Source organism: Mytilus galloprovincialis, chromosome 2 (assembly GCF_965363235.1).
Source record: "Mytilus galloprovincialis chromosome 2, xbMytGall1.hap1.1, whole genome shotgun sequence".
Taxonomy (NCBI): domain Eukaryota; kingdom Metazoa; phylum Mollusca; class Bivalvia; order Mytilida; family Mytilidae; genus Mytilus; species Mytilus galloprovincialis.
This window is the reverse complement of record NC_134839.1, coordinates 96,973,478-96,998,780: the sequence shown is the minus strand read 5'-3', so window position 1 is coordinate 96,998,780 and position 25,303 is coordinate 96,973,478. Positions and strand designations below refer to the sequence as shown.

At 31.9% G+C, this 25,303-nt stretch overlaps 1 protein-coding gene and 1 long non-coding RNA gene across 2 annotated transcripts in view; both read right to left on the bottom strand.

Annotated features, from left to right (window-relative positions):
* The window catches only part of LOC143065018 (calcitonin receptor-like), a 63,817-nt gene extending 59,965 nt beyond the window's left edge, over nt 1-3,852 (bottom strand). The window contains exon 1 of the mRNA XM_076238289.1: nt 3,474-3,852. Coding sequence (XP_076094404.1) covers nt 3,474-3,570 — 97 coding nt within the window. The 5' untranslated portion in view covers nt 3,571-3,852. The remainder of the gene's footprint in view (nt 1-3,473) is intronic.
* A 13,991-nt stretch (nt 3,853-17,843) lies between these two features.
* LOC143065015 (uncharacterized) lies at nt 17,844-23,749 on the bottom strand. The gene is made up of 2 exons (XR_012975382.1): nt 23,616-23,749; nt 17,844-22,180 (listed from the first exon to the last, which is right to left on the bottom strand). It is a non-coding gene; the product is annotated as an uncharacterized LOC143065015 (long non-coding RNA).
* Between the last annotated feature and the right edge of the window lie 1,554 nt (nt 23,750-25,303).

Below are 25,303 nucleotides of genomic sequence, written 5' to 3'. Positions count from 1 at the left end.
ATGAACTTTTCAAACTACAATAGTATCAAAACAGCAAAGATAATAAATAATAGAGATGGGCCGATTTTTACATATACCAGGGGGAAACTTCGTGCAAAGCATAATTATTTATCGTTTCTTTGCATTTAATAGTAAAAGGGAATATGGTGAAAATTAAATGAAGAATTTTGTAGAAAATCCACAAACTTTAATACAGAGATTTTTGTTATAAAATTTGAAACATAGTTTACTCACTTGTTTTTCTATGATGTACTAGCATTTATTGTTTACAAAAAGTTCTAAACAACCTTAAAATTCCAACACACCTCGTACTGAGTCACTAAAGTTGAGCGCACCCTAGAAGGTGTACTTGAATTAGTATATTTATTTTAACCAATATCTAAATTTATTAACCTGTTTAAAGGAAATCATTGCTAGCACTGCATGCAATAATCCTCTATCTATCAAGTACTGAATTACCAAATATGACAGCACAAGGGGAAAGGCTGTGGATTTTCTATAAAATTTCCACATGTTTAGCATTGAAGCAATACAAAGGTACATAATCCTTAAATCATACCAGGCTATTAATTTTCTGTTTAAAAATATTTCATATTTTGTTACCCTGGGGACTTTTATAGCTTACATCACTTAGTCTATACGATAGGTTGTCATATTGCAGATTTACATTATTATTTGTACGCTTTTGGTAAACAGCACAACAAGCTGTAGATTCCAACTGAAATGCAGTATTTAAATTTCATTGGTTTGCCGGGAATATACTTTAGAATACAAAAACCTATAATTCGAACACGGTGATGTTAAACAGACGTGTTAGAAATATGCATTTAAAAAATCAATAGAAATAAATAATATTTCATATTTTGATTCAGCCTATAAACTCTTCAAAATCATTTTATACTTCAAATTTAAAAGAAAAACATAAATATGTGGGATATACTTGAACTGCTAAGTTTTAATATAAATTACTTGTACATTACGTTACTTCTAAAACGAAAATCCTTTAATTTATCAAGATCTAGTAAAATTTATCGCAATTGAATTACTGGTTTCCCGTACTCTAATTCGCCAATAGCTTATTGGTATTTTGCAATCTCCCAGGTGTTTGTCCATTATACATGTACGTTAAGGATTGTTATAAATGTTGTTCAGTGGTTATATTATTTTCGGTTCATATGTGATCCTCGTTTCTCGTTTTTTTATATAAACTAGACTTGATTTTCCGGTTTGAATTGTTTTACACTAGTCATTTTGGAGCCCTTTATAGATTGGTGTTCGATGTGAGACAAGGCTCAGTGTTGAAGGCCCTACTATGACCTATAATTGTTTACTTTATATACATTGGCACTAATACCCCATCTTCTTATTCATATAGATTTATATATGTTTACATTACAAATCAACATAGTTTAGGTGATAGACTTATGAAAATAAATAACAAGGAAAAGAATTATAGTTTGTCTTAAAGAATATTCTACTAACTTAAAACATAAAATAAAAGATCGTGCATAGATAAATGACAACACAGACGTACATTGACATTGACATTATATGCGTTGGTTCAAGATAACAATTTCATTTACACCATACTTACAAAAGATTCTTTTCATATGATTTTAAACAAGGCATATTTTTGTCCACTCGTATATATTACACAAGAAGAAAGAAGGTACTATGTAATAGTCCACATACAGTTTTTTTTTTAATTTTAACTTATACTAGAACACACCCGTATATCGCGGGTCCGTGACTGAATTAAAGTATATAACTATGCGCAAGTCTTATTTTAGTATTAGTATTGTCATCTGATAAAGTCATGGTGATTATAAGATACACAGTTTTCTCTGCTTTCAAATCTTTCTGTTTGAACCCGTCGAACTGGAACTTATTTGGAAAACAAAAGGTCCTGGAATGGAGTATTTTTTAATCAACAGCATTGTATATTAGTTATAAATATTGAATTCTTTGATTCGCTGTTTTACGTCATGCCCGCTAACAAATTGAAAACTGTACCTATACGCCTTACTTTAGTCCAGATTTTTAGTATTCGTATTGTTATCTTAGAAAGTCTAACTGATCAAAATACTACAATAGGTAACAATTTGACAATTAAGAAGTGTCAACCCTGTGATTATGACCCGTGTAATACCATTTAGCATATTAATCCTCAATACACCGTTTGGTGGTGCGCCTGTCAGATGCGGAACGTACAGATAAGGTAATCGGTAACAGGTGAATATACTATTGGTATCGGTATCGGACTCGACCCGGAACTTCTTAATTATTGGCAATATTAATTACGTGGAAAACAAAAGGGCCTGGAGTGGTGTAATTTTTAATCTACACCTTTGTACTATATTAGTTATATATAAAGTTGAATTTTTTTATTCGTCGTTTTTACGTGATGACGGCTGACAAATTGGACCTCGTAATTTTAGTATTATAGATACATATCATGTACTTTAGTTCAATATCTAAAGGACTTCTTTTTGAATGTTAACACACAGTGTATAAAGTAAGTCAAACTAAGCATTGTTAAGTAAAAACACTGATAAAAGAACAGTTGACGTCAATTTACACTAACGTTATGTTATAGTATTTGCATTATCTGTAAAATTCCAATTAATGGACCCATTTACAAATAATACAAATCATTTAAATGCTATTATCGTGTCATTTATATATTTCAACAATATGTTAGTACTTAAGCATATCTCTACTGTTTTACCGCATAAAGTGAAATTGGTATTGTGGATAAATTATTATATATAATACCATGACAATTTACAGAAGGTGCAGGTTAAACTATTCAGTCGTTATGTTAGAGTATTATAGACAACATAATGAAATCAAATCTGATGATTGACAAAACAGACTTTTTTTCAGGTCATAGTATGTTGAAAGCCATACAGATAGATACAGCAAGAAAAAACATTGAACATTTTCAAACGATTTTAATTTAAAAAATAAACGATGGAAAAAAGGAAAAAAGGCAAAAATATTCTCACAGATAAAAATAATAATATTAACTTCAAATTGTACGTAATAACTTTAAAAGTAACAAAACACCACCGAGCACATCTTCTTATTTTTTGGGGCATAAGTAATGAGTAAAAAAGAAAATACCATTCGACAGAAAAAATTTATACTCTCATAACTTGTCAATATAAATATTTAACTTGCACGTAAGTCATCGTATGCAAAGTTTATGGAGTACTGGGTCAGTCCTTTCGTCTTTTTTCTATAAGATTTTTTTGTAATTCTGTTTTAAAGCGCACTATCTCTTATAAATTTTTACAACAGTCTTGTTATTCTTACCTACATTGTAACTAGACATCGCTCATGATAGCATACGTATTTTTTCTTTTTACTTTCTATTTACAATGAGCAATTGGATCATAGACAATTTATAAGTTATAGCATCGTGTTTCACGCACAAAAAAAACACGATTATACAATTATACAAGTCTTACCTCCAAAGTTGGGCTTAATCTTAGAAATTCTTTCTAAACACTTGGTCTGTTCTTCGCTTACTGTCTCAAAAAATGATAACGTTTCTTCCGGTGTCATAGTCCTTGTATCATAACATAAACTTCTTTACACTTATGATAAACTTTATGCCTTATTTGACTTCAGTTCTTTATTTTGATAGCTGAACAATTGCCTTGCGCACAAGTATGTATCGATCTAGTACAAGCGGGTTCTTTAACAGATTTCGTAATTACACAGAGGAAAATAAATATGGCGATTCTAATGATAAACTATGATATTGGACTTGCTGCAGATGTGGCATTAATAAACCAATAACTAATTTTGTTCACATCACAGTAATGTTTTAGCTATAGTTGTTTCATTCAAGCATAAAAGTGTGAAAGAAGAACGCGATAAAATAAAGAAAAATCCCACATTTAAAAAAAAGAATCAAATTTAAAACAGCCGCAATTGCAAAAAAAATAAACAACAGCAAAAGCACTGATTATTTGAAAACATATTTTAAGAATTCTTTATTTCACTAAATACTCCTTAAAGAAAAGAAAAATAAGCAGGATAATGTTTCAACTTATAAAAACGAAGCCGGTTTTAGAAAATTAACACGAACATCCATACGCCTAAATATAGAAATATCTTAAATTAAAATCAAACATGCCATAATTAACAAATAATGATTTCCAATGTTGATCTATTACACATAAGAAGCAACGCTAATTTACAGTTAATACTGGTAAATCTATTCCGAATAAACAAATCAAGAAAAAAATCTTGAGGGAAAGTCAAAATAGAGAATAGAACACGATCAGTAAATTTTCTAATCAGACGATATTCTGGAGCGTAAACAATTGAACTACTCCACAGTATAATGTTTTCATCCTACAACTGTGATACATCTCATCTCGTAATTTGTAAGTATTTTTCGCTAAATCATCGCTTCACCTTTTGGGCTTATCTGTTGGAGACCTCTTTCAGAAAATAGCTCAAGCAGGCTAATAAGCCATATTTGATTCGTCTTGACCCTTTATCTATTATGGAAAAATTGTTTGCTGAATGTTATTACACTTGACTATCAATAAACGGATGAATTTAGCCATCGGCAAGAAAACCTTGAATAGACACTTTATCACTGACAATGGCCTTTAGATTATATGTTACCGAGGTATCCATGAACAGGAGAATTCTCTTTTCATATTCTACATTTTCACAAATAAATTTCATCAGTTCTAGATATGTATAGGACAGATCTTCATTGTTAGCAAAAACGAATAGAATGAAAAAAATGCATTATATTAGGTCGTTTTACCCCGTCATTTGATGTATAATATCTACAGTTTATCCATAATTTTATTTTGGAATGGAAAGAAGTCGATATCATAGCTTTGTATATTGTCATTGTAATTGCAAAACGGATAGGAAAAAAAAGATGGATAGATCGATAAAAAAAACTTTGTTATTTTTAAACTGATTTCAATCATTTTCAGTGGCTTTATTCAGAGATCAAGCTATACTTTGAAAAAGAAAGTATTTATATAAGAGGTTAGAACTGTAAAAGCGTATATGTATTTGTAATGCTTTGATGGACATAGGTGGATTTTGGTATTCTTTAAACGTTCGGTTTGACCTAAAAGCCCTTCATGTATTCAAGTATTTATATGTTGCATTGGCTTTCAAATATTGGACAAGAGAGTCCACGATAAAGGCAAATTAATAAAAGCGCGTCAAACGAATCAAATATATCAAATGTTTTCATTTTATCAACTCAGATTAGTACTCTGGTGGTTTTATTTGTAATTTGGATGTAAATATATTAAATTTTAATCACAGATAACTGTCTCTATCACTCTTATAGATTAGTAAGTGGTCGATGTTATCCTAATGAACTGCGAAAAAAAAAATCTTTTTATTGTTCTGAATCATGTCATTTCTTAAAAAGTAAATTTCTCAAAAATACTGAACTTAGAGGAAAATCTATTCGGAAAGTCCATAATCACATGGCAAAATCAAATAACAAAACGCATCAGAAATGAATGGACAAGAACTGTCATATTCCTGACTTGGCACCATCTTCGCTAGCCAAGGGTTACGATCCACTCCCGCTCTCTTCACCCTTGGCGGATTGAGATAATATTTCGGAGACACAAGGTAAGGATTTTTATTGGTTGCAGTAGAAACTCGCTGCATCCAATCAAAAAGCGCCTATAACATGATCACGTGTAAATGTAGAAAGTGTTTGTAAACAATTGCCACGTGTTTATTGTGCAACAAGTCTTTACATCACTAAACATACGACTATATTTAGTGACAACTTGAATGTTTTTAATCAACAAATAGAAGTTCCTGTGTATGTTTCATGCACAAATGCATGGATGTTGACGTATATTTTCGTTTTCGGCTTTACCAAGTGGGTAAAATCTTGACACTACCGTGTTTTTACCTCCAAATTGAAGAGTTCAAGTGCTACCATTGGTCAAGAATAATGTATTCGGAATGGGCGTGACTTTAATCTTCCGATAGGTGGCGCGACATTGATATCACAAATGTTGGCTCAATCTGCCAAGGGCGAAGAGAGCGGGAGTGGATCGTAACCCTTGGCTAGCGAAGATGGACTTGGCACATGCATTTTCAAATGTAGAAAATGGTGGATTAAACCTGGTTTTATAGCGCTAACCCTCTCACTTTGATGACAGTCTCATCAAATTCCGTTATCTTTACATTAAATTATGGTCTCTCCTTAGAATAAATTACATAAACAATGTCATTTTACTTAGAATTTGATATGCACTAGACAGACAAAGATCACACAAGCTGTCGGTCTGGTCTAACATTAGATCCATTTCCAGATGTAGACGGATGCAGAAGATACACCACAAATATATTACGAAAGATGTCATTATTAATATATTTCAAGATATTGTCTTCTGATTTATGATATACTTTGTATTTAACACCTTCTTTTGTAGAAATTGTTTTGATTATACAACCACTGTTATTCATATTGCAAGGCATCTAAACTTGGAGTCTTTGTTGATTTAATTTTGTAGCCGGGTAAAGGAAAGAGGGAGAAGGGCTTGCATGAAACAAATTATTTGAAATGTTGCGTTTAGGAATTAATGTTAAAAAATTAATTTAATTAAGATTAACAATTGTTTATTCTAATTTTGCGAACGGAACTAGACGAGCCTAGGTACAATGATTGACCGTGATCGTAAACACATACTATTTGAAGGCAGTGATCGAAAAGAAAATGTCTATATAAGAACTGCAAAATAAAAACAAGATAATGAGACTCTCAACTAAATAAAAGCAAGGCACCGAGAGTAAAACCCATTTATGAAACCGACAAAAAAGTGGAACTGACAACAGCAAATTACATTAATGGAACTGACAATACAAAAAGGGCTTTCACAATACAACACAGCTACATGTATGGCAACGATAATTTATGCCTCAATGGAACCGTCAACAAAACACTCAACAATGGCAGCAAGTTACAATAAAGGCACCGACAAAAGAAAATAAATAATGGCACCGACAACAAAACACAATAATAACAGTAACAACAAAACATAACAATGGTAGACGCGACAACAAAGCCAAACAATGGCTAAGACAACGAAACCCAATAAAAGAAGCGACAACAAAACACAACAATGGCTAAGACAACGAAACCCAATAAAAGTAGCGACAACAAAACACAACAATGGCTAAGACAACGAAACCAAATAAAAGTAGCGACAACAAAACACACACATAATAGCTACAACAAAATACAAAAATGATACCGACTACAAAACCCAATTATAGTAGTAACAATAAATCACAACAGTGTTATCGACAATAAAACACATTACTGGCATTGACAACAAAACAATATATAGTGTAGCGACAGCAAAACATAATAAGGTCACTGACAATAAAACTAAATGGAAGCGACAAAAAATCGCAACAATGACCGCGACATTAAAAAACAATAAAAGTATCGACAACAACACATGCTGTAGCAATGGTACAGACATAAAAACACAATAATGACATTGACTACAAAACACAATATACATTTGTAGGTAGCGACGACATAACACAACAAAGACAATGACAAAAATATAACTTTGCATCTGATCTAGGAATAATCTCTGCGTCTCCCACTTAACAATCACGTGATTTGATGGATGCAGAATATTAAGATAATGTCCACAGCATATGATCTGATGGAGTTAAAAACAGTTGTGATTTGAAACTTAAATTTAAAAAAATTGAAAAATTATAAAAATATCAACGATCAACATCAAATTCCTTATTGGATAAAAATCAGAAGTACCTTTGGAAAATCTAGCAGTCTGAGAGTTAAAAATTTGTTTCGATTATTTCATCCACGTCCCCCTTGATTCACGTAGCTTTATTCAATAGATATAGGACGATGTGGTGTGAGTGCCAATGAGACAACTCTCCATCCAAATAACAATCTTTTAAAGTAAACCATTATAGGTATTCTGTTGAATTATAACGGAAAATTTTTAAAAACTCAAAAACAATTAGCTGAGCAAGGCAGGAAAGCTGTATTTGCCTTGAAATCAAAAGTATCATCCTTATATTTGAATGTTTTCACATACCTTAATTTGTTTAATACATATATAAGTAGTATTTTATGCTAAGACAGTGAGATATGGGGCGTTCATAAAGCTCCAAATATTGAAAAAGTTCAGTTATTTTTGCAAAAATATTTTAGGTGTCAAACAATGTACAACGAATGTAATGGTGTATTATGAGCTTGGTAGATATCCTTTGATATATTCTAGATTGTATAATATTATAAGACACTGGTTTAAACTTTTATCAACGAATAATTGTATTCTTGAAAAGTGTTACAAAGAGCAGGTACGGAATCAATGTAATAACAGAAATAGTTGGATTTATCAACTGAAGTATTTATTGTTTAATTTGGGTCTGAATGACTTCTGGTATAACCAAGATAATTTAGTTGTAAATGACACTCTTAAGTATTTTATTAAAACTAGAATATTTGATCAAGCTAATCAATATTTGAATCAATTATTGGATGGCTCGCCAAAGTGTTTTTTTATATAAATATTGTGTAAATAATGTTCGTTTACAATTTTACCTTACTAAACATGTGAATGTTAGAGTGTATCTAACGAGAATAAGATTGTCTTCACATAACTTATTTGTTGAAACAGGACGATATCACGGTGTTAATAGATCAGAAAGAAAATGCACTCTCTGTACTTTAAATACAATAGAAGACGAGTTTCATTTCATTTAACAGTGTGATTGTTATAATGCAATTAGGAGACAGTATATTAAGCCATATTATTATAAGCGTCCATCGTCATTTAAGCTTATACAGTTGTTGAGCACAGAAAATGTAAAAGACATATGTAACCTTTGTAAATGTCTTTTCCATGCATTTAAACGTAGAACAGACATGTTATAAGTTACCAATACTTAATATAGATTATTATTCTTTTCGGATGTATTCATTTATCAGTTATGTATGTTTTATGTATTTATTTATGATATATTGTATTTGCATATATATTATATTTGTACTGATGAGCATCATTTGCTCAAAGTAATAAAGAATTGAAAATTGAATTGAGGTCATAATATACGGCCTTCAGCACGGAGCCTTGGCTCACACCGAACCAAGTATATTTTCAAAGTAGTTGAGACTAAATTACAAGAGTCTTACCAATTTAGAGTACACACGTTTCAGTTAAATATTACCATACCAACAACCTGTAGATATATATAGATGGTAACACCAAAGTAAAGTTAAGTCTTTTTTCCTTAATTCTATTTACGACCACTTCCCACTGAAAAGATTCCAATTTAAACGTTTCGTAAATAACATTCAATCTTGTGCAGTGCCTAAGGTGTATTTGTTATGTTGAGAAATTTCAGAACACACAATATTATGTTATGATTTTTTTAGGCGTGTTTTAAACTATAAATATGCGAATCAATATTGATTTGAAAAAAAAAGGAAAACGTAATGATGTCACAAGTCAGAAAAATATTAACCATTATCATTTTGTCTTTTTCGCCCAAACAAAAGGTTTAAAGAATTTCCTACGCACGTTTTTGTCTAATATGTAAAAGATGTGCAAAAGATACCAAAGGGACAGTCAAACTCATTGATCGAAAATAAATTGAAAACGCCATGACTAAAAGAGAAAAAGACAAACAGTACACAAGACACAACATAGAAAACTAAAAACTAAGCAACAGTTCCATAACGAAATGCCTGATCAATACCACTTCTGTAAAAATTTTAACGTGAATAATTATAAAGTTCCACAAAAATTCCATCTTTTGTTTAAAACGATATCAAAAGGATGACCAATTTAAATCTGATATATTTGCCTCTTTCCGTGAAAATACACCAAGTCGGAGAGTTACTTTTCTTCTAGTATGAAAATAAGCATATGTGGTTTTGTTGCCAATGAGACAACTATGCACCAGAGCTGAAATGAAGTGGATTTAAGCAATTATAGACCACCGTACGGCCTTCAACAATTAGAAAAATCCGTACAGTATAGTCAGTTATAAGGGTCCCCCGACATGAGAAATGTGAAACAATTCAAACCAAAACACCAACATCATAATTTATAACAACGCAATTGACGAAAATTAAACCTGACAAACATGAACCAACGAAAATCCACTAAAAACTAAGGGCTCCTGACTTGGGACATGCAAATTTAGAATATTATCAGAGCATATCGCCGTTTGTTTATTTGATGTTGTAATTCCAAAATTTGCCGAACATTAGTGGCTCAATTTTTAAAGCAGCTCTGAAATTTGGTAAATATTTCTTATCATAGTACGCCAATACTTATAAAATATATGTTTAAAGTAATATTTAAGCCCATATGTTGACCTCTTGATGTCTTTTGAGTTTATAGTGCCGAAGGGTCACCGACCCTTTGGAGTAAATCCAGCCATTTGTTTTATATACACCAGAAAATAGTGCATATATTTAGAACCGTCTGTCTGTTGGGAGACGTGTCACAGCATTGTCACATTCGAGAGTCTGTTACACTTTGCAACTTTAACTTATTGATCTAAAATATGTACAATTATTCTACTGATTCAATCGTTAAGTAAATTAAAATCTAGAATAAAATACTATTGTCATCAGTAGCAGGTTTATAATTCGAATGGAGCAATAAAAAATTCAAAGGTCTAGGAACAACAAAAATTTCAGGAATAAATCAAAAACATGTACATTAACATTGAATAATCTATAATACTAAAATGACGAGGTCCAATTTGTCAGCCGTCATCACGTAAAAACGATGAATCAAAGAATTCAACTTTATATATAACTAATATAGTACAATGGTGTTGATTAAAAATTACACCACTCCAGGCCCCTTTGTTTTCCACGTAATTAATATTGCCAATAATTAAGAAGTTCCGGATCGAATCCGACACCGATACCAATAGTATATTCACCTGTTACCTATTACCTTATCTGTACGTTCCGCATCTGACAGGCACACCACCAAACGGTGTATTTAGAATTTTGCTGTATACTGTTGAGTAAGAAATACTCCATTCCAGGCCCTTTTGTTTTCCAAATTATTAATATTACCAATAATTGATAGGTTTCAGGTCGACGGGTTCAAACAGAAATATTTTGAAAGCAGAGAAACTGTGCAAATTTTTAATCGGCATGACTTTATAAGATGACAATACCAATACTAAAATAAGGGATACGCATAGTTATATACTTTAATTCAGTCACGGACCCGCGCTATCACGGGTATGTTCTAGTAGCTTTTATAATTGTCATCTTTATGCATTTGGCAAGTTCATGTTTAATAAGTGTTATCGTTACTTATTTGTTTAGTTTTCGTACATAGGTCAGGTGTTTCCTTAAAACTAGTATCATAATACACGTATTTACGTGTTCTTTATTCTTATTTCGAGTTTCATTTTTATCTATATCTTTTTAGATTTGTTTTGGTTTACATAATCTTCGTTTTGTCTATCATCAATTAAGTATTGGCTACACCAGTCCGTTTTTGATTACTGAAAATAAAAAAGGGCTCACTTGTATCATCTTTTTTTTTAGATGTATCTTTATTTGGATTTTTTTGTAATCATAATCTTCATGATTCAACCAAGTGCACTTCAATATAATTGCATTAGACCACAATTGTTTTGTATGAACTTTTTTTGTTAATGTCAAATTAATGTTTTTAAATATCTTTAGATTGTTCTCAATTAATAGATTCTATTTATTTATAAAATGGTTTAGTTATATAAAATCTAATATTTACGAATATAGTTATCCCAGTTTGCTAAATAAACTCTTAATGATAATATCATGGGAATTGGCAATATATCAAGAACCGATTCTGTTAACATTTTGGATATAGTTTCTAAAACTGTTCGTAAAAATCGTTCTCATGGACGCAGAAAAAATCGCAATCAAAGAAAATTTCGGACCAACCATACAAATATTTCGGACCTAATTTCCATTTCAAAAAACAACGGCAGACATTATCTGTTAACCAAGCTTTGTTCTTTACCTATAAATAAATTAAATAAAATTTTAGAGGATTGCAACACAATTTCATATTACAGTCCTAAGTATGAAATTGTCCAAATTATAATGGCATATTGTTATTCTAAACTGTTTCCAAAAATTGATCGCCCTGAAGATCATAAAAAACATTTTATTAAAATAAAGTATGTCAATAAAGGTTTTGATTTTGTAAATATTGCCGGTATTTTTAACGACCATTCTGTTAAAGACCAAATTCCTGGATATTTTGATAATACTGAACTCCCTCTCATTTGTTATATTTACAAGAAATCTACCCGAAAATATGTGTTTAATTATAGCCAATTGTGTAAAGATGTAAATATCACTGAAAATACACCTATGTCGTGTAATTGCAGTAATTCAGAATACACCTATGGACCAATTTCCCATGTTATAACAGGAGACCTTAACATCGTTCGCGACCGAGAGTTAAAATCATTCCTCAGTAAAGGACCTAAATATCGTCCCCCGTCAACTGTTAACTGGAATGAGTGTCGTAATATCATCAACGACTCACTCCGCGCCTACTGTTTGAAATGGGTAAAACGGGAAAAAGCTGACAAAAAATCTTTGGACTCTTTTTTTAATTCAGTAATGAAGATAGTTGATATTCGAATACAACATTTTAAAGAACATTTTACCCTCAACAAAAACTATAAAAACCCTATTTCGCGTATCAAAAATAAACTAACAGAACTAGCCAAGGAATTTGTTTTTGTCCCGGCTGATAAAGCTGCTAATAATATCATTATTGTTTGACGTAAATTTTATATAGAGGTTCTGCAAAAGGAAATCACGAATTCACCAACATTCCAACTGACTTCATTTTCAGAAAACGACATCTGTAACAAACATAAACTTTTAGCTACTTCTTTACAAGCAGAACCAAACACAATGAAAGTCCCAACTATGTACTGGCTTCCGAAGCTGCACAAAAAACCTTACAAATATAGATTTATTTCATCTTCCAGCCATTGTTCAACTACTAAATTGTCTGTTTTACTTACTAGTACACTTGGTACAATAAAAAACCTGATAATAAATTGTTCAAATAAGGCCTTTGAAAATAGTGGAATTAATTACTTTTGGAGTGTCAAAAACTCGTTGGAAGTACTTGATAAATTGCATGCATATATTGGTGATTTTGAATCTGTTCAAAGTTTTGATTTTTCTACCCTATATACCACTTTGCCTCATATTCTTATTAAGAAAAAATTCACATCCCTAATTAACTGGGCATTTAAAAAGTCGGAATGCGAGTACATATGTTCAAACTCTTTTAGATCATTTTTTAGTAGCAATAAACAAAAGAACTATGTCAATTGGACATGCTTTGATACTATTTATGCACTTGAATTTTTACTTGATAACATTTTTGTTCGCTTTGGAGATTCCGTATATCGTCAAGTTATTGGAATTCCAATGGGGACTAACTGTGCACCACTTATTGCTGACCTGTTTTTGTATTGTTATGAGTTACAATTTATGACTAAAATTAGCAAAGACCCATCAAAACAACATTTGATACAAAAATTTAACAATACTTTTAGATATTTGGATGATATATTGGCTCTAAATAATGACGACTTCAGTATGTATACTAAAGAAATTTATCCTGTAGAACTTACTTTAAATAAAGCTAATGATAACAATGACCACTGCCCTTTCCTCGATCTTGATATCTATATCATAAACGGGAAGCTTAATACAAAAATTTATGATAAAAGAGATGATTTTTCATTTCCTATTGTTAATTATCCATTTTTAGATGGTGACGTTCCCTTGTCACCATCTTATGGTGTTTATATATCTCAACTTGTACGATTCGCTCGTGTATGTAACAATGTATTAGATTTTAGCGAGAGAAATTTATGTATTACTGAAAAATTATTACACCAGGGTTTTCGATATCACAAACTGGTCAAAACATTTACTAAATTTTATCACCGGTATAAGGAAATAATTCGTAAATATAACTCAACATGCAGACATCTTATACGTTCAGGTATTTCACATCCAAAATTTTATGGAAATATTCTTTATAAAGCACAAAAATGTCAGTATTCTCCTCAGAAACTAACAAAACCTTTAAATAGACTTATTAAAAGGGGGTATAGTTACGATACTGTTGTCAGGTCATTAAAGATTGCATATTTTGGCTTTAACATTGATTCACTGATAGGGTCTTTGCATCGGAACTAAACACATTTATTTCTAAAAAACGGTTGTTGGCATGACACGGGTTATGTTCTTCTCATATATTTTATGATAGTATGATACTAAACCCCTAACGGGAGGGATTGTACCTGATATTCATATGATGAAGACATAATCTTTCAATCAGTTTAATTGAGGTCTGGAGCTGGCATGTCAGTTAACTGCTAGTAGTCTGTTGTTATTTATGTATTATTGTCATTTTATTTATTTTCTTTTGTTACATCTTTTGACATCAGACTCGGACTTCTCTTGAACTGAATTTTAATGTGCGTATTGTTATTGTTTTACTTTTCTACATTGGCTAGAGGTATAGGGGGAGGGTTGAGATCTCATAAACATGTTTAACCCCGCCGCAATTTTGCGCCTGTCCCAAGTCAGGAGCCTCTGGCCTTTGTTAGTCTTGTATGATTTTAAATTTTAGTTTCTTGTGTATAATTCGGAGTTTAGTATGACGTCCATTATCACTGTACTATTATGCATATTTTAGGGGCCAGCTGAAGGACACCTACGGGTGCGGGAATTCTCGCTACATTGAAGACCCATTGGTTGCCTTCGGCTATTGTTTGCTCTATGGTCGGGTGGTTGTCGCTTTGACATATTCACCATTTCCTTTCTCAATTTTATCTAATGTTAAAAGTTATACGTCATCCGAGTTATTTTGTATTGAACTGCTTAAAAAATCTCATTTTTCTCCTGCAAGGAGGTTCTACAACGAAAACAACAACAACAACAACAAAATGTACTATTATTTTAATTTTAGTTTCTTGTGTACAATTTGGAAATTAGTATGGCGTTCATTATCACTGGACTAGTATATATTTGTTTAGGGGCCAGCTGAAGGACGCCTCCGGGTGCGGGAATTTCTCGCTACATTGAAGACCTGTTGGTGACCCTCTGCTGTTGTTTTTTATTTGGTCGGGTTGTTGTCTCTTCGACACATTCCCCATTTCCATTCTCAATTTTACAGTTCACATACAGAAAATGTCGCTTAGTTTGAAACAAAGCGGTTTACGTACACTCAAAATTGTCTGTGCATTTCTCAAAAAAATAATTATATACCAAGAATATGAAAATGCACTACTAAAATGGACAGTTGACAAAGTTGAATATAAAACTTAAAGTTCAGTTGAATTTTGTGAGTCAATATGCTGTAATAACTGAATATTCCTCAATTACCGACCGTGCAAGGGCTGTATAGCCAGTTAAGTTCGTTAAACACTTCCATTTGTTGTTCCTGGATTACATAATACATATATACGTTTTCTACATGGAGAACTGCAATTGCTAAGGAGATAAGTTTAATTAATTGCCAGTTTAAAAGCCTGTAATTAGAGATATTATACTAAAGTTTTACTAATCATTAAACAGATAGTTACCTCAAAAGCTAAATATCTGAAAGATAACGATTAACAAATTATGCGTTTAGTCAATGGCCGTATTTAAGTCAACATATTTAACCGGCCAACTGGAAAAACCTCTTACGTAAACTTATAAACTATTCTGTACGCAAACTATTATTGGTAACGGTTCAGAAAGTATGGCTTTCTCGGAGTAGAGTCAGTTTTCTGTTGTAGCAATGTCAGTCTTGCAAAAATGTTATTGGCGTTGCTGCATCTATAATATACATATGTATGTATTTAAGGTATGCGTCTCCGCTGAGTAAAGAACAACAAGATTTCAAAAACATTATAATTTAGTTCATTGGACTTGTTTTAGTAGTCGCATTATTTCCATATTATTGTAACCTTGAAAATGAGATGTGGTATATGTTTCCACCATATAATAACCACTGCATTAAAGGATAAGGACAGGCACATACAAAATCTAGTAGGGTTAAAACATGTTTGTGGTTGCCCATCTCCACCCCACCCCCCCTACCTTGAACAGTGTTGTAAAGAGACAACGTTATAAAAATCAGTTGAAACGGGCTTAACTCATCAGATCGATACCAATCCCCATAACAACTAAGTAAACACAAACACTAAGGTACTCGCAGTTACTAAAAGTTAAATAAAGCAATAACAACTGATAAAATATGATGTATCTAAGACTAACATGTGCAAAAGAGGGGCGAAAGATACCAGAGGGACATTCAAGCACATAAATTGAAAATCTGACAACGCCATGGCTAAAAGATAAAAAGACAAACAACTCATTGTTGAAGACCGAACAGTGACCTATAGTTGCTAATTTTTGTGTCATTTGGTATTTCGTGGAGAGTTGTCTCATTGTCAGTCATACCACGTCTTCTTTTTATAAACAATAGTGTACACAAAACAAAACAGAGAAAAAAACAAGGCATAGCAACACGAACCCCACCAAAAATGGGGGTGATCTCAGGTGCTCCGGAAGGGTAAGCAGATCATGTTCCACATGTGGCACTCTCGTGTTGTTCATGTAAGTACAAACTCGGTCATAAGTCCAATGCGGTATAGGTCCAGTCATGAAAAGGGAACGGGATTGCAAGGTTCTTCAATAATTGATGAAATGTTTTAATACAGATATATGATGCAGCATTTCTTTTTTATACTTCACTGGTCGCGTTTTTAATTATAAGCCTTGTACCTTTGATTATACCAGATATTTTGTAGTCTATCTTAAATTCTTATATGACGACTTTATTTCGCTTGGTAAACAAAGTTGTCTTCTAATTAGCACAAAATGTGTTTGACGCATGCGCATAACCTTACTGCTTACATTTTCGTTCTTTTCCTTCATTTTTATCTTTATAAAATATATACAGTTTTAATGCCTGCATGAACTGTTATTATGCATTTGTAATTCAAACAACATGTATTTACTCTGCTATTAATTTTCAAACTAATTTCAACTTGTATTTTTGTCCATCTGATGAGTTAAGCCTTTTTCAACTGATTTTTATAGTTCGTTCTTATGTTGTACTGTTATACCACTGTCCCAGGTTAGGGGGAGGGTTGGGATCACGCTAACATGTTTAACTCCGTCACTTTATTTAAGTATGTGCCTGTCCCAAGTCAGGAGCCTGTAATTCAGTGGTTGTCGTTTGTTTTATGTGTTACATTTTTGGTTTTTCATTTTTTTATATAAATAAGGCTGTTAGTTTTCTCGTTTGAATTGTTTTACATTGTCTTATCGGGGCCTTTTATAGCTGACTATGCGGTATGGGCTTTGCTCATTGTTGAAGGCCGTACGGTAACCTATAGTTGTTAATGTCTGTGTCATGTAGGTCTCTTGTGGACAATTGTCTCATTGGCAATCATACCACATGTTATTTTTTATAATTACATTTAAAAATGTAATGTTTATACTTCATGGGGAGGGATAGGAACAGCCAAGCATAATAATTGACATAACTCAACAGCTACCACCGTACACCCGGCCCAACATAGAGCTTACAATTAGATGAAGACACCTGTATATCTTTAAAGACCATTTTTGATTTAACCACTTAGTTTAGATTCTTTTGAACTAATGATTCATTTGTTTGCCTAACCAACATATCTCATTCATAACAATCCATATTGGCTGATATAAAGTGAAGAAAACGTCAGTGTATCAAAGATATGATGGTTAGTGGCAATGTATGTATCTGTTTATTTGATCTGGCACAAGCGAAATAACTCTATTATTCCTAAAACAGTAAACATTGCATGTTAACTAAAAGATATATTATAAAACACTGCTGAAAGTTTGTATATTATAATATTGAAATAAAATAAAACATATCGAATGATCCTGACATGTAGCATCTAGGAAAATTAGAAAATATTTTATACAAAAAAATCAAATTTCATGTACAGATTGCGTTTTGTTCAACGCTTTTCCACCTCAATATAATTACCAAAAGATGCATTCAAATCTTCATGCATACACATACAAAACCAGAAGAGGTTAGGATTTAATTTTCTATAAAGATTTAAAACACTTGCTTCATTTATTAAATTACAGATAAATAATTGAAAAGGATAAGACATATTAAGAAATCCATATAATTGTCTTTTAGATTTTTATATTCATCTCAAAGTCTTATTGAAAGCCGATATTCAGTTTACAGATAACATATTAACATTTGCTATAATGGACTCTTCGAATCGACTACATAACAAAATAATATACACATTATTTACAAAAGTCATGCACACAACACATTTTAAAAGTCAAATACATGGTAAGGTAACACACAAATACATGGTAAGGTAACACACAAAATACATGGTAAGGTAACATACAAATACATGGTAAGGTAACATACAAATACATGGTAAGGTAACACACAAATACATGGTAAGGTTACACACAAATACATGGTAAGGTACATGGTAAGGTAACACACAAATACATGGTAAGGTAACACAAATACATTCAAAAAGTCCCTATAGTAAGTGATACATACATGGCTAAAAATGACATACAAATGATCTTAAAAATTCGAGAAATACAATATAAACATATTTATCAGTATGTGTCACTATCAAGTGTTTCATGTGTTTTCAGGTACACAGTGGCGGATCCAGGGGGGGGGGGGGGTTCCGGGGGTGCGCACCCCCCTTTATTTTTGCCGATCAATGCATTTGTATCGGGACATATGTTTTGCACCCCCCCTTTGCCCTGGGTGCCCTGGATTAGCACCCCCCCTTTCGAAAATTCCTGCATCCGCCCCTGGTACAGGCAAAATTTTACGAGATATTTTTAGAAGGAGTTACGTTAATACTCTACTGGCCACTCAAATATACGTTATCTCATAAAACATTTTTGAATTGTACATTTTAATTTTTTATCACATTTTCTTGAAATGACCAAGTATGATTTCTTTTTTAATTTATCTTCACTTTTGTGCCATAAAAGGGCGAAATCTTGAACAAGTACCAAATACATGACAGTTTGCTGTTCCTCTGATATATTTACGTCTTGCCGAATACTTACATTTAATGTAAATAAATATTTACAAGCTGATGATATTTTTTTTTTTTTAAATATTATGAAAGACATATTAGATGGATGTTTCATATAGATAACGACCTCAAGACTTTAAATAATCACACTTCCTCTAATACAATTCAGTCAAGATAAAAAATCTAAGTCAAGAACTCACTTGAGATCAACGGATGTGGATAAAGGCAGCTATAAACAACCGTATGGCTATCATAAATGAGTAAAGCACATACATAAAGCGAAGCTACAGAAGACCCGGAAGGAAAAATTGGCGAACACAGATAAAAAAAATCAACGCCCTAGCTAATGAACGAACACAAAAAAAAACGAATAAGGCGGATAAGTGTCAACAACAGTCAATGAACTATGTTTCTGGATGGATATAGACACATAATATCACATTGTTTAAATTGTGAGTACCCAATTACTTCCGAAATTACCCCATGAGCACAATCTGAACAAATCTATAATTGGAAAGGCTTGATTTATCAGATCGACACACTACAGGCAAAATACACTGAGAATCTATCTATAAGTACTCTCAGTTACTAAAGGTTATATCAAATTTAAAGCAAATCACATACATCAAGACATAAACAGTTTGTTCGATTAAAAAAAAATCGACATATAAATATACTTTAAAAGGACAATTATTTAAGGATTTCTAAAACAGTTTGGTACATTGAAAGTTTTCACAATGTTCAGTTATATTCGCATGTGATAGAAGTTGTCGACTGTTTGTCTGATTTTATGTTTTCTCACTTTATTGTTGACTATGGGCGTAAACACACGGTGTACAAGATTTGGTAGGATCGTAATTAACAATATACTTATCACATGAAATATCTCATGCTTTTCGTCTGTTTCTTGAACATCAACAAATCTAGACACATATATTATGGAAGCAAATACTAAAAATGTCATTATACAAATCTGAATTACTGTCATAAAAATAGCAATGTGAAGTGGTCGATGTTTTCGTACAACATACTCGTATAAATCTCTCTCAATACCAGGAAGCTTGTTTTTCTCCCTTAATTGTTCCTGCTCATTTGAATTATGTTCTCCTATCACCACCATCTCTTGTTTGATTACCACAGTTGACTCAGATAAGTCAGTGCACTTGATCTCCTCTCTTTTGGACTTTTCACCCTTCATATGTTTCACGGCTTTAATAGTTTGATGCAGTAGTTCAAAGTAATCCTTTTCAATTTCTATGATTATATGATAGATGAAAAATAATAGCATGATAATTGAGTAAACAAAACTAAACGAATAATTAGGAAATATAACAATTGACAAGTAAACAAAAAATATGATTTTGGCCAAAAAGTTAAAAGATTCTGATATAACAATACAGGACATGAACAAATAATACATTAAACACAAGGGTGACATTATCATGAAGAAAATCTTTAACACTTGATGTCTATCTAGAAACTGTCTATTTAGATACATTGTATAACCATTGACCATTGTGGTGAGAAATTTGAAAATTGGAATGCCATAGTATAAAATACATAGTATTGTTTCAGTAAAACAAATCACAACATAAAACAAAATAAGAAACAAAAATAGTAAATACTGAATACACTGATTCGATGGCACAGCTGCATAAACTTTTAACTTACATCGTTTCCATCGTTTAACAAAAAAGTTAATTACAAATTGCCAAAATGTTGGGTTGATAAGCATAAAAATATTGGCTTTCAACACTGCATGAACCTTATGATATCCAATCTTATTGACACAGGATTTAAGAGACAATTCTTCAATTGTAACTGTGTGTAATCGCAAAAGTGTCCATCTACCATTTCCATCGGAAGAAATGCCTTTTTCAACAGCTTTACCTAGATCTCTCGGAAGTGCAAGAACTATAATTCCGATCATTAGATATGTTAGAAGCGCAACAAATGGACCTCCAATCATCGGTAGAAACAAGGGATGGCAGTCGACAATTCCACCTGCTATACTTGCAAATCCGAAAGGTATTTTAGCTTTAACTAGTGCCGGAACAAGTTCGGGCCACCCTAAATGATACATTAAGATCTCAACATAAATCGCTATAGGTGCTATAAAGACAAAAATGACTCTTCTTATTCTAGATGCTGTTACTGGATGTTTTATTCCTAAACCAAACATGCCTAGTATTAACTTAGAAAATGTAACAGGGCTTCTAGTTTGTAAATACACCCATTCATCTTTATCCGAATCTAAATCTTCATATAAATTTGATTTGTCCTTGAACTTGTTGCCGGAATCCATTGCACGTGCACTAAATTTCATCAGAAAAATTGGAAAGAAACAAAAGAAAACGATTCCAACGTAATATGGTAAAACTTGGTATCCGTTCCATTGCATGTTATATTCATCTTCACATGATAATATTCTCTCGTCTTCCTGACAACAGTGAAACCCAAACATCGCATATGGAATCCCAAAGTATACCATCATTGTGTACAATATTGTATCCCGGGCTTCCTTATATTCCTTTATATAACACCACTTTAAGCTGTGGTTATGATGAGACTCTTTAATTTGGATGTTTATTTGTGTTGATAAAGCATGCGTAATACCACAGTCTGTATTAATATTTCCTATTAAAACGTCACACCCAGGTGGATTCACAGTTATATTTAATGGAATATAAGACAGCATTCTTGAATTTAAAAATCCAAACGAATAAAGGGAATAATCAACTGGCCAAGCAGTGAAAAAATCGCCTCCATATTTCCCCCGAGTCGTCATTGTCCAGTCAATTGGTAAAATTGTACCATTTGTAGATTTGAAAGGCGATGCAAACTGTAATCTTATTTTAGCAGATAGACTTTCCGTTTCTTTAAATTGTAATTTCAAATTATTTACAGAGTTATCATCAATAATAAAACTACACGTGTTAATCTTCGAAAGGTTGCAAACTGTATCGCTTGTAATGACATTTACGCACAAAAAAATAAATACCACTGAGAGTTTCACATTGACCTGTAAGTAAACATGTAAATATCAAAACATATATATTTATATCATGTTTAGTTATCAAAGGTACCAGTCTTCTAATTTGATACGCCAAACAGGTAACAGGTATCGGTAAATAACTGGTCTGACGGATTTTATGAAATTTTAAAATTGCTAAAAACTAGAGTATTAAGAAATACATGTGAATACTAAAACAAATGTTACTGTCACCCATAAGAAAATAGTCATTTTATTGTTTGATCGGTTTATTTATTAATTACTAGTTGCTTGATTAAGGTCTACTTGTAAACATTTCGTACACACTAAAATAGAAAACAAACTAACCATAAAATGTGTAGGGTCTGCAAGTGAATTCTATAGTTTGTTCTTTTGTTGGACTGTTACACACCTTGCACAAGGTTACAGGGAGGGCCTTAGTGCTCACAACTGTTTGTTTGTGCCTGTCAAGTTAAGGAACCTGTACATATATTAAACGCTACAAAGTAACAGAAGGCGTGTAGTTTTTTTATTCGTTCGTATGTCAGAGATTTTTGTTTCCAGATGCCATAATTAAACTCTTAATACTTTACACCTCAATGCAATCGGTAACATTTGTTAGAGAGATCTTTGGTGAGTTTGAGGTCACTTTGACAGAGGTCAATTGCATAGTTACTAAAGACCCAACCGGTGTGTGTGTGGGGGGGGGGGGGGGGGGGGTGGAAGTGGTTTACAGATGCCTGATCAAATACTACATGAACCTATGAGGTCGAACTTACCCTGGGTACATGTGAAGAGACCCATTGATGTTTATGTTCGTATCTCAAGAGTTAATGTCATAGTTTATACAAATAGACCACAATGTGTACAGAAAAGTAGTTTCCGGGTGTTAAATGGGTTTGAAACTATACTTAGATATATGGAGAGGATTATTATTGATGTTGAAGTCATGATCAAGGTCATAGTTACTTACAAAATATTTGTGTGCGACAATATGGCTGTATAGGAATATAAGAAAAGAAATACCTACCATATATAACATGAGGCCACTAAGAGCTTTTTACCTTTAAAATTATATTAAGGGTTTGGGTTGGCGTGTTGTTTGTTCGCTTGTTGATTCGAGGTTCTTAGTTCACTTGTTATCGTTACATGTAGTTGCTGTCTATCATATTTGTGTTACTTTCACTCGTATTATTTGGTCTCTGGTGGTAATTTACTTTAACAAGGACTTTTGTAGACGAGTTGTTCATAATTCTGTACCCCTGCCATTTTAATATTGCTGTTATAATTATGAGTGTATAATATATCAGACATCTTGAAGAAAAATAGGATCACAAACAATTAATTTAAGAGACATGTAGAATATTATATTGAAACGTTTTATCTTCTCCAGCAAGAGAAAACAAACAAAATATAATAGTTAGTTATATTCAAAAAGCGCACTATTTATAAAATGTATTCTTACCATATTCATGTCCTATAATACCTTATTTTTTTCAGTTTAAACTAAATCAAACATAGAAAACAGGCATTCACATTGTCATCACTTAGGAAGGGAAAAAACCATTGCCTTATATAACATATATAAGCGATTCAACGGTCGGTCATTGAATAACTTCCCGAATAAATCGGTACAGACCAATAAATATATACGTTCTATTTTGGGATATAGAAATTTCTAAATATCTTTATTTATTTCTTCATCGTGATGATAAAATTTGATACAAAATGTTTATTTGTGTATTATGAAATTAATAATTAAAAAGAAATTTTATATTCCAGCTGATCTACATATAAACTTATTTTATTCATTAAAAACTTATTAATTTGATTTATTTAACCAAACCTATAGCGTGGTTTGTGTACTAGTGTAGCAGACTAAAAACATTTTATTTATGACGATTTTGTGCTTAAACATGATAATGATGTTTTGCAATCAAAGGGTGGGACATCAAATATTTTATAATATTTTTTGTACAATGTAAATCTTAAATCAATGTTAAACTTTCACAAACAAACCATATTATAGTTATGTTTTCGTAATTTCTACCAAAAAAAGAATGCATTTAAGAATATTAAAATAAAAAAAATCTGATTTGGATTAGTTTTGTGTTCAATGGAATGTATTCCGACTATTTAGATATCTATATAATAATATATTTAGTGACTATTTTTTAATCGAATTTAATTCAACATTTTGGTGTTGACATGAATATCAATAATGTGGTCATTTTTATAAATTTCCTGTTTACAAAACTTTGAATTTTACGAAAAACTTATCCCAGGCATAGATTACCTGAGCCGTATTTGGCACAACATTTTGGAATTTTGGATCCTCAATGCTCTTCAACTTTTATCGTATCATTTAATAAGAAAAGATGTGTTTCACTGATTTATATAAAATTGTGAATACATGTATATTCAACAGAAACGATAAAAAAAATCTACGATTAAATTGCAATTCTTCAAATAATGTAACAATTTAGGTAAAAACTACACAAAATCGCATTTCCCCTCTCTTTACCCTACAATAAACTTTCCTATGAGCCGTGGATTGAGGAAAAAGTTCACGTAAATTGAAGATGACATTTGTTAAATCGTTTATTGGCCAATCAAATCGGTATATATCATTTAATCTGCACGGTCGGGAGGACCCTTTAATCCGAAATCCTACGTCGTTTGGGTTAATTAAAGTCATCCGAGCCGTGCAGATTAAATAATATATTCCGACTTGCTTAGTCAAAAACTATAACTGTTATTGTTGTTTTTACTGTATATATTAACATGCTCTTGGTGGGGTCTTGACAAAAAAAAGTTTCATGTTTTTAAAATTTAGAGTTTTTACGTTTATTGTTTCGTGTTAATATCTACCACCTTGTATCTAACTATTTGTAAAGTAGAAAGATCGATTACAGAATTAAATATTTTAACTTTTTATCGTTATCCAAAAATACTCCAGATTATAAATAAGAACAGCTGTAGGAAGATTAAATACAATTCCATTTGATATTTACTTCCGCGATTACTTCCTTTACTGAAGAAGTAAGCATATCACAATACTTATAATTAAATGAAAATGGAAGATATCAGAAACACTTTCCCCCATGAAATTCCCTTGCAGTTTTTATAAATTACGTAACAGTTTTCCCTGTG